Consider the following 14174-nt stretch of genomic DNA (forward strand, 5'->3'; position numbering starts at 1 on the left):
CAAGCACAGAGGCAGTCGTCTGAAAAGGTAAGGTAGCCATAACGTTGCCGTTGGTGAACGTCCGTAGCTACCTAGGTTCTTTGGTATTGTAAGTGGCTGCAGGCTATGCGCCAGATCGTTCTATTCGGGCCTGAGCCCGTTATACATGGCAACTTTACATTGTTTATATGGAGCCCATAAGTGTACTAGACCAGCGTGATATGCTGTACGTTGACACCCCGTCGCTCAAGGCTGTTGATAGTCAAACGGGGATCTCGTAGAACTTCCTCTCCGGTGACTCTGTTGCGGTACTGCTTGAACAAACGCTTTCCCCGCTCGGTCGTTTCTTGAATTCTTCTGTCGCGCACCCCCTTGACAATTTGTGGCTGGTGTCGGAGACGCTGGTATATGGCCGAAGCACCATCGTCGAACACGGCGCCGGCCACTTCCCAGTCGTCAAGCAAGCTATCCAGTCGAGGGTCGTCGGTCGACAGTTCACCAGTCTCGCTGTTTTTGTAGCGTGGGATTTGGGCGAAGGCGCCTTCGTCGCTTTCAGCCGCTGACCATGGGGCGGGCAGCCGTTGAACAGCGGCCTCGCCGTTCATATAACTCTCCACGTAGCAATCTCCGACCATTTGAAAGGCATTATTTCCCATTGGGCGCAGTAACAGCGGGACAGGGCAGCCAAGTACGACATACGCTGCATCCCTTGCAGAGAAATTAGGATTTGTATTCACCAAGTTTTAAGGGGTGTGTGTGTTTACTTACCTCCTTGAATTGCAGTCTTGTCACCTCTAACAGAAGCAAATAAATTTCCCGGCGACATGGTGAGTGTGGCAAGCGCCCGATCCTGCTGCGATTGAAGAAGCCCCCTGAGCAAAGCCCTCTCGTTAGGATGGAGGTCGTCCATGGCGGAAACCTGCAGAAAACGGCGCATGGCTTCGACATGGGCCCTAAACTCGGTTCGGGAGCTTCCCAGGCACAGGACTTCGGGAAGAGCACGCAAACGATCTCTGAAAGACAGTGTCTGTTCGGTAATTCGCCGCAAATCCCGCTCGTTTCTGACCTCTTCCACCGATCCATCGACGACTGTTCCGACATGGACAGCCGCCACCGTCAACCTGTCTGGCGGCTCGTAGGTAAAATGGCCGATGGTGAAGTGGCTCGCCCGCGCGTCATTTCCGATGAAGTACGTGTCGGATCCCAGACTGGTCGACCAGTCCGGCACCCAGAAGGCAAAGCCTGCCAGATTCGTGGCAGCACTGCAGCCGTGCCATAGCGAGAAGGATCTCGTCAAGCCAGCGTGTGCTAGGAAGACGTTTCGGTACACCTCTTGCCAGGGCTTGGCGTAGTCGACGGTGATGTGTTCTGCTATTCTCGGGTGCATGAGCCCTTTGACCCCCGTAGAGCTTGTCTCTCGGGTCTGCGCATTGCCTAGCCCGGATCGTCTCGATCATGTCCCGGAAGGTGCCTGCAGTGTCCAAACCCTGCTGAACCACTCGCAAAAGACGAAGGATTCCAGCCCCCCGCGCTCCGACGCGTCCATCCGCATCATGTGGTTCGCCATCAATCCTTGCATCCACCGCGTGTTGTTCGGGTGCGAATACAGAATGCCGTCCTTGGATACCTCGACATCTCCCCCGTTAGACGTGAACCTGTTGATTATGTGCCAGCTGGCATCGGGACCCGGTGGTCCAAGCCAGACAACGACCCTGGTGGCCGACTTGTAGATGGAGCCCATCCTCGTGACCTGGTCGCTCCTCTCTTCTGTGGACGACTGGTCGATGCATACGGCGTCGATCCAGAGGGTTCTTGCACTGTTGGTTTGTCGCAAGTGTCGTAGTGCTTCCGCAAGATTCTTGCCGATGCAGAGAGTACCGGCGCTGGACGAGAGAGCGGTGCATTCTGTGACGGCACGCTCGGTGACGTGAGCGAGTCCGCCATCGCTATTGGTTCCCCAGACGTAGGAAAGAGCCTCAAACGGGGGGATCTGACGTTTTAGTGGCTGCTCTGTCGGCGCGGAGACAAAGTCGGAAAGTCGGAAAGTCGGAACGGGATGTGGTAGGTCGTTTCCGCAATCTCTTCTTCAGGCTTATTTCTCGCATAAAACAAACCCCCCTCCAGGTTGACCTCGACAAGCCATCCGGGCGGTAGAGTCTCGCGGATGTCCTCTAGCTTGTAGGCTACTTGAGCCTCGGCCGTCTCATGGTTCTTGGGAAGCGGGGTTTCCCAGAGTTCCAATTGGATGTCGTCCTTGAACGTGCCGGGGAGCAATGAGAGCAGCCGAATGTTGTCGCCTTGCAGTCTGTGAAAGTAAACAAATTTGCCGTTCTGCGCGGATGACATGTTGAGTGGAAGTGATTCAACTAACTGCCTAGGAGTAAGCATGAGGGTACAGTACAGTACCTAGGTAATTACCTAGGTAACTAACGGTAGGTAACCAAAGTGAGCAAAAAAGGTGGATAGGCACGGAACAAGGTAATCGTTCTCAACATAATCACGAACCAAGACGAGATGAATTGAGCCAAGATAAAACGAGTCAAGACGAACCAATCGTTGAAATATCATCCACGCACCCACTGCACAGGTTAAAGCGGCAGCAGTACCAGTCTACTCACAAAGATGGAAATGATCAAGGGCATGATCCTGGGAGCATTTTAACCTGTAATACTCACAGCCACACTCTCATATATTTAATACCTAGTACCTGTCCCCAATACCACCGTCGATAACTAACTACCACCCAGCACCCCAACCCCAACTAAAGCCCGAACCGAAACAGGACAACCGGGACGGCAAGCACCAGTACCAAGGCCGGGAACCCCCACGCAGGCGAACCAACAGCGCCCGCAACATACACCGGGTGATCCCCCGCGCCAGTCTCGGTAGCGGGGCCAAGCGGCTTCGTAACAGTTACGGCGGCGCCCCCAGTCGGCACGCCGCCGGCGGGGACGGTCAGGGTGGCGGTGATGGGATTCGGGCCGCACGTGGCGCACACGCCCACGCTCTCGGTGAAGCCCGGCGGCAGGCGGCCGTCGCCGGGGTGGTCGCAGGGGTCGTCGTCGCGGCACACCTGGGCGACGGTGTAGGTCTTCGTCTCGAGGCCCGTGGGGCAGAAGTACGGGTAGGCTGCCTCGTAGGTGGCCGTCTTCTCCGGGAGCGGGAGGGTGAGCGTTGCGGTGAGGGGCTCGTCGCCGCAGTGGTGGCAGACGGAGACGACCACGTGGAAGCCCGGGGGGCAGTTGTCGCCACGGGGCCGGCAGGGGGAGCCGGGGCCGCCGGGGCAGACTTGGGTGAGGGTGTAGGTGCTGGGGCCGAGGCCGTGGGTGCAGGCGGGGCAGAAGGTGGAATAGACGGTCTCGTAGACGGTCGTGGTCTCGGAGATGGGCCCTGGGTTGGTGGTTGTTGCTGCGCCGGGGACCCAGGTGGAGAGGGGCTCATACACGTAGACCACCGTGCCAGGGAGAGTGACGGATGAGGTACAACCGCCGGGTGCCTGGCGGGGGAGGACGGCTTGGGCGCCGGCAAGCCCAACTGCGAGTGGCAGCATCAGAATTGAAAAGAGCGACATGGTGGGCAGGTAACGAACGAAGATTGCAAGTTGAACTATTAACGAGTGTGGAGGATGTCAAGATTGACAAGTGTACGAAGCAGGTAGTTTAGTACAGTCGCCAAACTAGTTCCCTCCCCAGATACCTAATATATATATATCTATATCCACGAACGCAGGAGGGCGGGCGATCACCTTACCCCAACTCCATGTCGGGCAATTGTTGGAGAAGAGGAATAGCTAAAAAGCCGTTCACATTCCCAGGCTGGAATCTCAAGATCTGCCAGTAAGAATTTAGGTACGATCTGAGACGTGACTTGGTTTGGAATCTAACCCCCCAAATGGCCAATAAGAAGACGCGCGGAACCCGGCTCGGCCAGCTAACGGATGCCTTGCTCAGCTTTAAGGTGAAGTTTAAAATCCTCCCTGGGGAGGCTAGTCGCGTTCTCTCTACGCGGTGTCACAACAATCGCTACGCGGCTCTACATTCAACTCCAAGGACTGAGACATTCCATTGTAGCGGAGCAGAAAGTCCGCTCTGGACGTGCACAAGCGACGCCCCTTTTTGCCCCTTACGGCGATCTTCTAATGAGCGCGACCAGAACGGCCGAGACGCGTTGAATATCGTAGGCTGACAGCAGAGGAGTCGCGCCTTACGAGCCGTGTTGTTGAAGACAGAATGGACTCTCTCTCATTCCAACTCAAAGTCTGGGCAAGCCACCACAGCTTGCGGGGAAACCCATCTCCTGATCCTCCCCTTGGATCGTGGCAGTTATATACCTGCTACTCTTCACTCGCAGCTGCAGACCAACTCGATCACCACACTCGTTGAACAACACCAACTACTTCCATTCGCTCATTAACTGAATTATACACCAACCGTACTGTCGCTCCTTACGCCATGCGCACTTCCAACTTGGTTGGTGTTGGCCTCGGCCTCACCGCGACGCTCATTAGCTCGGCCTTGGGCCAGACTTCGATCTACTGTTGCACTACCGGCGTCAACATTTACGTGACGCAGACTGTCACGCAAGTCTTTGCAACCCCGGTCCTCATCGATGCCTTCATTCCCGCCAACACCGACATTGTCATCAACGACGGCTTGACTATTCCCGTCACCGACGCGCCGACGCACCTTGTGACTGAGGTCATCGCTCTCCGCACCTCGACAACCGTCTCGGTTAGCAGGTAGGCATCCCATCGTTCGAAGTCTGATTATGTGTCGTGACCTAACTCTCCACAGCACTGTAGTTTCCGACTATCGACTTTGCTCCACCAGTGGTTCCAGCACTATCGTCGTGTCTACACTGTCGAGCATTGAAAGCTCGTTCACCGCCGCCACATCGGGTGCCACGACCTCTGAGGGTGGCAGTTCAATTGTAACTGGAGCCAGCGCTGCTACTTCCACGGGAGCTGTGTCTACCTCCGAAGGTGGAAGCACAACCGCTGTCGGACCATCCAGTGTGGTGTCATCCAGCACCGAGTTACCGGTAACCACCACCGTGGTATCCAGCACCACGACAGCGTCAAGCACCCCCTCCTGCATTCCTCTGGACACGCTGCCTCTAGTATGCGGAACGCAACTTCCCGCAGCCTGCCTGACCCTCCCCCCAACCCCCCTCGCGGCTGACCTTACGGCGTGCGGAACCGCCTTGGGCACGTTTGACGCCATTCCTGCACTCGCAGCCTGCCTTGTCCCGGGTCTGCTGTCGGGGGCTGAGGTCGAAACTTGTCTCCTCGAAGCCGTCGAAGGCATCTGCATCCAAGTCCTGCCGGAGGCGTGCCTAGTCCTCAACACCATCCTCCTCCCAGTCGCATCGGAATTGGACGCATGCCTCGACTCAATCATCCCATTCGCCACCGTCACCGTCACCGACTGCCTGAACATCGTCGGTCCAACCTCGGGCCCCGGCGCCCTAGCCTGCGTCGCCGCCAGCCTGAACCTCGCACCCATCGACACCGAGCTCGCCGCCTGCCCGGCGGACATCACCGGGGCCATCTTCGACTGCCTGACGCTGCCGGCGTCGTGCCAAGCGTTCGCGGGCATCCCCCTCGGCGACATCTTGGACCTCGGCACGGTCTCGGTGAACTGCATCACGGACCTGACCGCGGACGGGATTGCGCCGATCGGCGCTTTCGTCACCTGCGCCACCAACATCGTGGGGTTCAGCGGCGACCAGATCCTGACCTGCCTCAACACGCAGGTCGCGGACACGTGCCTCACCACGCTGCCCGCCGCCTGCCTGGACCTGGCCGATGTCACCGACCCGGCCACCATCCTCGCCGACCTCCCCGCTTGCCAGGCCTCAATTGGCGTCTATCTCACGCCCGACGCAGCGACTTGTCTGGCTGCGCCCATCACCACCGGTCGGAATTTGGTGCTCTGCCTCATAACGGCGTTGACTCAGGTGCCGATGATTTAGGCCCCCCCCTGATACTGGTTGTGCGTCGAAGTTTTTGCCGAGGGGGGGCGCAATGTAATGGAGCTTATAAATACGAAGAGGGGAACTGAACCTTTCATTATCTTTTCAGGGTATTCTGCCTTAGCTTTAGTCTGCCGAGAAGCATCAAGTCTTCCAAGTCTCGCCGTGTTGAAATACCGAATACCTGCATTTGAAGGAGTTCACCCCAGACCTTTTCCTTCCCGACCGTTGACAGCTTGCTCTGGGCATCTCTTCCCGTGTGCTAACCGTGGCTATTATCATTATTGCTATTTTACAGGCCATCCGGAGAGCTACCGCAGAGTCAGCAGCTAAAAGCCAGGGAACATGTCCTTCGCTCCATAACGGGGGAGCATCTCGAGCCGGACCAAGCACAGCAGGACGCGCCTAAGACGTAGAAAAGTTGAGCGGACCAGCCCAGACCCTGAGAGCCTTGCCCCACTTGAGCAGCACCAATATGAAGACAAACCCGCCGGCGCAGATGGCGCCCTGGATGCCGAAGCTGAGGCGCGTGCCCTGGGCGTCGGCCCAGGTGACCTGGAAGTAGCTGACGATGAAGCCGCCGAGGGTGCGCGAGAAGTTGAGCCAGGCCGAGGCCTCGCCCGAGGCCTCGGGGTAGCTGTCGAGGCAGTAGCTGCTGAGGCCCACGGTCATGATCATGGTGCCGAACACGTACAGGCCCCAGCTGACGCTGGTCGCCATGAAGTGCCACGCGTTCTCCAGGGCCTGGCCCACCAGCACCAGGCCCGCCACCGTGAACGGCAGCGCCACGAAGAGCGCCCGCAGGCGCACCTCGGGCTCGAACCGCCCGCCGTGCGACCGGATGTACTGCCGCGCAAGGAGGTCGTGCAGCCAGTGGCCCGTGATCTCGCCCAGGAGGACCGCCACAATGGGCGTGAAGTAGAAGAAGCCGACCTGCTTGAGCCCGAAGCCGTACAGTGGCGTGAGGAAGATGGCCAGCGTCGTGTTGATGCCCACGGCCCAGGCGAAGGTCTGATTAAGTTGGCGGGTTATCGAGGTCAGTTTCTGGGCGATGAGGTGGATCCTGGGGGAGGGTGGGGAAGGGGGGTGGCTAAGGTGGGGGAAGGGTGAGGAAGGTGGGGAAGGGTGGAGGCCCTCTCACGTACCAACATGTAGTACAGGTTAGCCAGGAAAACGGTCGGCTTCAAGATCACGCTGACGACACGCCAAACCGCCTGGCCGAGCGAGTTCCTGAGATGTCTGGACCTCCACTGCGCAACTCCAGTCAACCTCGCGACGCGACTGCCCTTGGGCGGCTGCTCGGAGGCGGGGATGCTTCGGTCGTAGTAGGTCTCCTGGACGAAGAGCACCGTGAGGATCAGCGCCAATGCCGACAGGGCAGTGAACACCCAGAACGGCGTTGGCCACGGCTTCGTTTCAGTCATGAAGGCGCCGAGAAGGGGTCCGAGATAGGGGCTCATGATGATGAAGGACCTGCAACCACCGCCGTCAGTGAGTGAGTCACACAACTAGTAAGGTTTTTTTTTGCGTGGGGGGCCGGGTGGAATCTTACGCCCAAATATTGATCTTTCTCGCCCGCTCGTGGAAGAAGAACAGGTCCTGGATGAACATGAGCCCGCCGGATTGGGAGACGGTCGAGAAAAACCCGTTGAGAATCCGAGCCGTCATGAAGGACTTGAAGCTGGTCGCGCCGGCGCACCATGCCGCCGTGGCGAGATTCATAATGAGGAACCAGAATACGACGGGAAGGCGCCCAAAGTAGGCGCTGGCCATGACGACTGTGCAGAGACACCTGGGTTAGCCTTTTTACGTGATCACTCGGCCACAACATCGCGAAAAAAGGTGAAGCACATACCGAAGATGCCCCCGGCACCGAGCATGAAGACATTCCCGACTTGGGAATGATTGACCTCGTCCGGCGTCATGTTCCATTGCCTGTGAAATCCGATCAGTGACAGGTTCCATACCAGCCTAGAAAGCATGCCAAAGGGATCACGGCTACGCACGCAGCCTGGGGAATCAGCGTGACAGCGCCGGTGGCACTGCCATAGTCGGGCAGAAACGACGCGAAGGCGATGATCAGCAGAATGATGTGCTTCTGCTTCCACGACCAGTTGAGCGGGTCGTTGGGGTCGTCGCTCGGCTCGGGGATCAGCACCGTCCGACCATCTTTGGCGAGCTTCGCGCCTGAGCCGGCCACCTCGCTGTCGATGATGTACCCCTCATCCTCACGGTACTCGTGCAGACGGCTGGCCTTCGTGGGGACCTCGACCTGGGTCTCGTTCTGCTTCTCGATCTGCTTCTCGGTGTTGCTGTCTCCAGCCTGGGAGCCATCCGCCGCGTCGATGTTCGCCATTTTCGATGCCGAGCTGTTTTCAATCACGGAAATATCCAAGTCAAAATGTGACAGGTTAGGATCGCGATCGCGTGTTGGAGGTGGGATGCTTGGGTGCAGATATTTTTTCTCTCTCAACAAGGTTGATCGTCCTTATCAAGGACCACAGGGGTGCTAGTCAATCCCTGATAAACAATTCACTCCACAAGGTTACGCGCGGGACATTGGAAACCGAGGATGAAGGTGAATGAAAGTGTGGGTTAATAGAGGGCGGAAATGCTCCGGGCAAAGTAAAAAGCTTGTCTTGAGGAAGCCGTCCCGCAATGCCCAGCACCCCAACCAGTCGGCTCTCAGACCTCTCAGACTCTCAGACCAGAAAGCTGACTAGAAGCATTGTCAGCTTGCCATTGCAATTGCCGAACTTGGGGTACCCCCCCTCAGGCCCCCTCCCCGCAGTTTCATTTGCGGGGAGCCTTATTTTTAAGTGGATATATCTCGACTCCAATGTGTGGATTACCATGGTCGTAGCCGTTAAGTCTAGGCTCGTGATTGGTTTGTTGGCAAACAGTTGGGGGCTTCGGAGATACTAGAGAGGCGAACGGAAATGACCGTCGGTAGATGTCCAATATTTTGATACAAGCAATCTTACGCCGTCATCGAGGAATCAGTTCGAGAACGAACGGATAGGACACTCCGGCTGTGCCCCTTCCTCCTCTCAGTCTCATCATACGTATCTATGCAAAGCATATACAACTACAAGGTCCATCCACGTCGAATTACTGCCGGGGCTAGCGGGATCTAAATTGCAATAACGGCAATTTGCTTGGCTGCCTTTGGCCCCCAAGCCAAACCAAACGGCAGGAAGACTTGGTCTGCCGAATCTGCCGAATTATATAGTATGATATCTCAGCCCATTCCGTCATTTCGGTTCCGATTGGGGCAGCCGCATCTCGCTAGGCCATGTCGCACAGTCGACAGAGTGAGGCGCAGGAGAGCGGCGCAGGGAGTGCCCTCGCTTGTCGCCAATGAGATAGATCTTGGTGACCCGATTTCACAAAGGCATTTGAAAGTGCCGATGATATCTCTGGCAAGTATGTAGATGTCGATCCCAAGTTCTGGACTTCCTCGGGCCCTTCGACCCACCACAAACAGACAACATCATCCATGTCTACGTCAACACCAGGTCTGGACTACATAAGCCTCTTCCTGTCACGGGATAGCATAAGTTCGAAGCTGTGAATCGCGTACCCAGTACGTACTGGCCTGGAACTTGGGCTGATATATAATGCACCACCCCCCGGAATGCACTAGTACATGATGTACTGGCTACATTTTCAGGCTATGGCCCCAGAATATACCAGTACCATATCCCTGGTACAGTTTCCCGAGCCCTCCACTCGCATTGTCAGTCTCGACTCTGAGCTACTGAACAGCGACAGCCAACTACCGACAGGCAGGGCAAGCCCGCGCCGAACGAGCGCGCAAATGATTCGGCAGGCCGCGCGCGTCCGACTCCAGCTATCCGCCGCAAGAAGGGCTGTTAGGTACGAAGGGCGAGCATGTCGGGCGAACAATCAAACGATACCAATAGCGCTACCTAGGCAGAGTACTTGGGAGGAAAGAAGGGGGGGGCGGGAGAAAGCAAAACCCAAGACCAGCGCACAATGATCCGGCGGCTACCTGACACAACGATGGAGCCCAGGACGCCCTGACCTAACTCAGCAGATGCCTCGGCTCTGTCACTGCACAGCACGACTCGGGCCTGCAGTGCTGGTGGGTATCCAAACTGAGATATCAAGCGGAAAATCCATCAACCGAAACAGACTTCCGACATAGTACTACACGAGCCTGCCGTCGAGCAATCTCTTCCGGACAGTTGCAGCATCCCACGATTCGTCGGTGGGAACAAGAGCCTTTGCTACTGCGATACCCCTATTCTTCGATTTCCGTTTCATTCTCGTTTGCTTGTTGACTTGAACTTGAAGATTGTACATTGCTGGATCGCCAGCCGTCTCTTGTACAACTTTCGGTTACAGTGGTGCTTCAATGTGTAGGATACTCTGCGGCTCTGACTTTCACTTACGTTTTGAACATCGAGACGAAAGTCTGTGGTATCATAGACGGTATACGACGGGTTTGTATCCGAGAATCCGGTCAATTTTTCATCAGGGATGCTCTCGATGAAGTCGATGATTGCAGCAGAAGCCTTGCCCATTGTTTCGAGACGCAATGGTGTAGTTTGGCGTGGGGAGAGGAAGTTTCGAAGACTTCCAAACTACCAGTGGACACTTGGCTATGCTTCTTGGCAATCGGGAGGTATGTAATTAGGTCATGGATCGGCTGGCAAGTGTAGCGGACGGGTCATATTTATAGACACGATATTAACACTTCTACCCGGGTCTACGTGTTTCAACTGGATGCCATCAGAGTATGTGGCTGGACCAGCCGACTGACAATGACCAAGACCAGTTGTGCCCGGGGAGGAGGGGGGTTCAAAATCGCAAGACGTGACCCTCACAGGTAGGCGCTTCCCAATGGAAATGCTTGTTGAAGTGGCTCAGTTTCATGTATCTGGGCATATAATGAGTGGCGCGCGTACTCAGTAGGTAGCTGAGGTAGTCCTTAAGAGCCATAGAACACCTTAGGTGGGTTCGCAGCCAAGTCATTAAAATAGAAACCTGTGCTGACGGCTTGGAGTCAGATCTCCTTTCCTTGCATCCAAGCGCCCGAGATGCATGTTCGGAGTGTGTACCAGGCCCCAAATATGCAAGAAGGGAATAATAATTGGCTACCTCCCTAGGTAGTAATGAACACAAGCATGGAGTGTTGGAGGCAACACCTATTTTTAGGGAGTGTGGCCAATGAAACGAGCCTTGCTGCGCGGGCCTGGGCAGTTTGCTTCTCACGACTGGGGTCTGTGCATCACAGTTATTGCCAGGCCGGCAGGATTTCTAGCAGGTGGCATCTCCAGATCCTGGTGCACTTATCTCCAGTGATACAGACTCTATCGAAATGGTTTTGGAGAATTGGTGTCCCTGAATTTCTCTCTCACATGTCGAATTAGAACTTCCTGGAATCGCCTCTGCATTTCTCTGCCTCGAGCCCTTCACATTCTGGGTGCGGAGAGCTGATACTTGCTCTTCCCAACAACCGTCTGTCTGACCACCATGGCATTGGTTAGAAATACGCAACCATCCGACTTCAATGGCCTAGAGTGGGTGCGGAACCTCTGGGGTTCCAAGCCTCGCTGGGCGGTCAATCTGGACGAGGAAGCTATCAAGCAGACTGTTCAGTCCGCACTCGAGCTTCCTGCCCCCTGCGATATCGAGTTCCTTGCACAGGGTGCATTCAACAAGCTCTACACCATCAAATCTACCGGAAAGGAGGTCGTGGCCCGAGTGACGCTGCCAGCCGACCCAATCTGGAAGACTCTAAGCGAGGTGGCGACTCTGAAATGGGTCCGCGAGAACGCAAGCCTACCAGTTCCCGAAGTCCTAGCGTACCAAGCAGACCGAGCCAGCGCCATCGGATTTGAGTGGATTGCCATGACAAAAATGCCTGGCAAGCCGCTGGCCGAGCGATGGTGGGATATCAGCTTTCCGGCCAAGGAAGAAATTGTCCGCCAGCTCGCCTTGTTCTGCTCCGATATTTTCGGACACAGGTGCGTGGCATTGGGAATCTCTTTCCAGATTCAACAGTGCCAGGGTCTACCTTAGCCCGCGCCCAGAGAATCGTCTCGGCAGCGTTTATCTGGGATGATCACATTCATCAAGATATTCCTCGCGGCCCCTTTGAGTCCAGCAAAGACTGGCTATCGGCTAGGCTAACACTCGCGCAAAATGACTGTCGCAAACGCTTGAGTCGCTTCCAAGAGGACAAACGGGACGCCAGCCATGAAGGTGCTAAGACAGAAGGAATGCCAGAGGAGGAAACGGAGGACGAGGAAGAGGAAGAAGAGGATAACCTTGAAGAACTCGAGCATACCATGGACATCATTTCACGGCTTAGAAGTCGCTTGGACGAGTTCTTTCCCACTAAAAGTCCGGAGCCGGAGCCAACAATGATCTTGCATGACGATTTATCTCGCCATAACATCCTTGTCAACGAAGACGGAATGCTGACCGGCGTGGTTGACTGGGAGTGCATCTCAGCTCTGCCGCTCTGGATCGCTTGCCAGTTCCCCTCAATTCTGCAGGGGAAACCACTCGATGAGAGGCCAATCAAAAGCAGATATCACCATGACGAGAATGGGAAGGTTGCTGAGCTCTTTTGAGAGCATTTGGAGAATTATGAGCTAACACAGCTTCGTCGACTATTCCTGGAAGAGATGCGAAGGTTGCAACCTACATGGGTTGAGATCTTCGAGTCAAGTCAGCGGCAGAGGGATTTTGATCTTGCCGTCGCTAGCTGTGATGACTCCTTCTTGATACGCAGAATTCGGAATTGGCTCGATGACATAGACTTAGGGGTGAAAAACTTGCAGGGTTTAGAGGAAAGAATAGATAACGCATCGCTCTAGACGAGTCATATTATGGATAGTCGTAGGTAGAACCCTCTGCAAGAGCTCTCGCCTATGGTCATATCTGAGAAAGGCAGCAACAATGTGCAGCCTGAATAGACAGTCTTCCCCCGTGTTCCAGTTAATATTAGAAGTTGGAACTTGGAAACCTGGCAAGGACCATGTGGTCACGTCCGTAACCCCGCCAACCGACTTCCCCCATCTGTCACTGTCCCCGCTTCCAGGTTATTACCACTTTCCATTACTTATCTTCATTTAATACATCGTCACTGTCCCAGCAAAGCCTCGATTCGATTAACCCACAATGTCCAACGGGGCTGACTGGAAACCTCCTTATGATCCATTGAAGCCGGAGCTCCCTTACCGGAATGGGAAGGAGTTACAGATTCGACGTCACATTCCACCTGCGCCTTTCGGCCGGTCCTATCAACGCCCTCTTCGCCATGAGATGATCCCTCCAGACCAGCTCCGCAACTTTACAGTCACCCAATACTGCCTCCAAACACCCCCGCCAGTAACAAACCCCCATCTAGACGCATCAAAGCATGCCCTCGAGATCTTGAACGAGATTGCCACAGGGGATGGCCGGGGACCACAAATCGTGTGTTGCCAATTCAGGGACAAGCCGCAGAGATATTTTGTGGCCAAGATCTTCGACCCTCTCTATTACACCTGGCGCCCAGATGATGTCGCCTTTTTGGCTGACCTTCATTACAGTCGTGAGGCTGCTGCATATGAGCAAGTTTAAAGGGCTGGAATTGACGGCAAGTACCTTTCCAAGTACCATGGCTCTTGGACTTTCGAAATGCCTCCAGCTGTCCAACCAGACTTGCCACCCAGGATGCGCGAAGTGCGAATGATTCTCATCGACCAAGTCCCTGGCACGACTATGGAGTCCCTGATAACCAAGGGCTGCGTCAAGAACTTTGAATCCAGCCTTAGAGTGGAGATTCTTGGCAAAGCCATGGAGAAATACACCTGGCTTACGCTCTATGGGGTGTTCCAACATAACCTTGCGCCGCGCAATATCATGATTAGCAAGGACCTATTACAAGTTACTCTCATTGACCCCAGCCATGCCCACGTCCTCGGCCTGCCAAACTCGGTCGGTCCCCTGCGCACAGACCGGGAACGTCCCCTCAACCCGATTGACCTCTTCAACGGCGCTTGGGACAACGAGTGGCTGCCCTGGATCCCCGAGGAATACCGATCGTATGAGGCTTTTAGAGAGTGGATGCAGACGCGCTGGGGGGACTCGAAGGAGTTTGAACCACCGTATCCTTAGAGATGTGGAATATTAGAACGGCGGGGGAGGGCTTGTTGGAGGGCTCTGGCGCGTGTGATCTGGTTGCATCGAAGGGGGTGTCG

The 14174-nt window shown here is 55.6% G+C and overlaps 7 protein-coding genes across 7 annotated transcripts; 3 read left to right on the forward strand and 4 right to left on the reverse strand.

Annotated features, from left to right (window-relative positions):
• Positions 1–87: 87 nt before the first annotated feature.
• Positions 88–2325, reverse strand: QBC33DRAFT_569772 (heterokaryon incompatibility protein-domain-containing protein; the record flags this gene model as incomplete). Its single annotated transcript, XM_060430544.1, has 4 exons — positions 88–679; positions 748–1402; positions 1466–1989; positions 2094–2325. The coding sequence occupies 4 exons, from the start codon at positions 2323–2325 to the stop codon at positions 186–188; spliced, it is 1905 nt and encodes a 634-aa protein (XP_060283654.1). The 3' UTR covers positions 88–185.
• A 104-nt stretch (positions 2326–2429) lies between these two features.
• On the reverse strand, positions 2430–3786 carry QBC33DRAFT_538342 (uncharacterized protein). Its single transcript, XM_060427874.1, has one exon. The coding sequence runs from the start codon at positions 3548–3550 to the stop codon at positions 2741–2743; it is 810 nt and encodes a 269-aa protein (XP_060283655.1). The 5' UTR covers positions 3551–3786; the 3' UTR covers positions 2430–2740.
• A 224-nt stretch (positions 3787–4010) lies between these two features.
• QBC33DRAFT_538343 (uncharacterized protein) lies at positions 4011–6225 on the forward strand. The gene is made up of 2 exons (XM_060427875.1): positions 4011–4717; positions 4773–6225. Exons 1-2 carry the CDS (start codon positions 4431–4433, stop codon positions 5950–5952), a joined length of 1467 nt encoding a protein of 488 aa, XP_060283656.1. The 5' UTR covers positions 4011–4430; the 3' UTR covers positions 5953–6225.
• Positions 6058–8643, reverse strand: QBC33DRAFT_611092 (major facilitator superfamily domain-containing protein). Its single transcript, XM_060432437.1, has 5 exons — positions 7959–8643; positions 7808–7887; positions 7505–7730; positions 7098–7425; positions 6058–6963 (listed from the first exon to the last, which is right to left on the reverse strand). The coding sequence occupies exons 1-5, from the start codon at positions 8306–8308 to the stop codon at positions 6358–6360; spliced, it is 1590 nt and encodes a 529-aa protein (XP_060283657.1). The 5' UTR covers positions 8309–8643; the 3' UTR covers positions 6058–6357.
• A 1461-nt stretch (positions 8644–10104) lies between these two features.
• QBC33DRAFT_538348 (uncharacterized protein) lies at positions 10105–10323 on the reverse strand. Its single transcript, XM_060427876.1, has one exon. The coding sequence runs from the start codon at positions 10279–10281 to the stop codon at positions 10126–10128; it is 156 nt and encodes a 51-aa protein (XP_060283658.1). The 5' UTR covers positions 10282–10323; the 3' UTR covers positions 10105–10125.
• Positions 10324–11454: 1131 nt separating this feature from the next.
• QBC33DRAFT_586773 (phosphotransferase enzyme family-domain-containing protein) lies at positions 11455–12920 on the forward strand (the record flags this gene model as incomplete). The annotated part of the gene is made up of 3 exons (XM_060431491.1): positions 11455–11948; positions 12017–12542; positions 12573–12920. 3 exons carry the CDS (start codon positions 11455–11457, stop codon positions 12804–12806), a joined length of 1254 nt encoding a protein of 417 aa, XP_060283659.1. The 3' UTR covers positions 12807–12920.
• Positions 12921–13611: 691 nt separating this feature from the next.
• On the forward strand, positions 13612–14091 carry QBC33DRAFT_558926 (uncharacterized protein; the record flags this gene model as incomplete). Its single annotated transcript, XM_060429924.1, has 1 exon — positions 13612–14091. One exon carries the CDS (start codon positions 13612–13614, stop codon positions 14089–14091), a length of 480 nt encoding a protein of 159 aa, XP_060283660.1.
• Positions 14092–14174: the final 83 nt, after the last annotated feature.

The sequence above is a fragment of the Phialemonium atrogriseum genome (assembly GCF_030411735.1).
Source record: "Phialemonium atrogriseum strain 8032-3 unplaced genomic scaffold QBC33scaffold_12, whole genome shotgun sequence".
Lineage (NCBI taxonomy): Eukaryota > Fungi > Ascomycota > Sordariomycetes > Cephalothecales > Cephalothecaceae > Phialemonium > Phialemonium atrogriseum.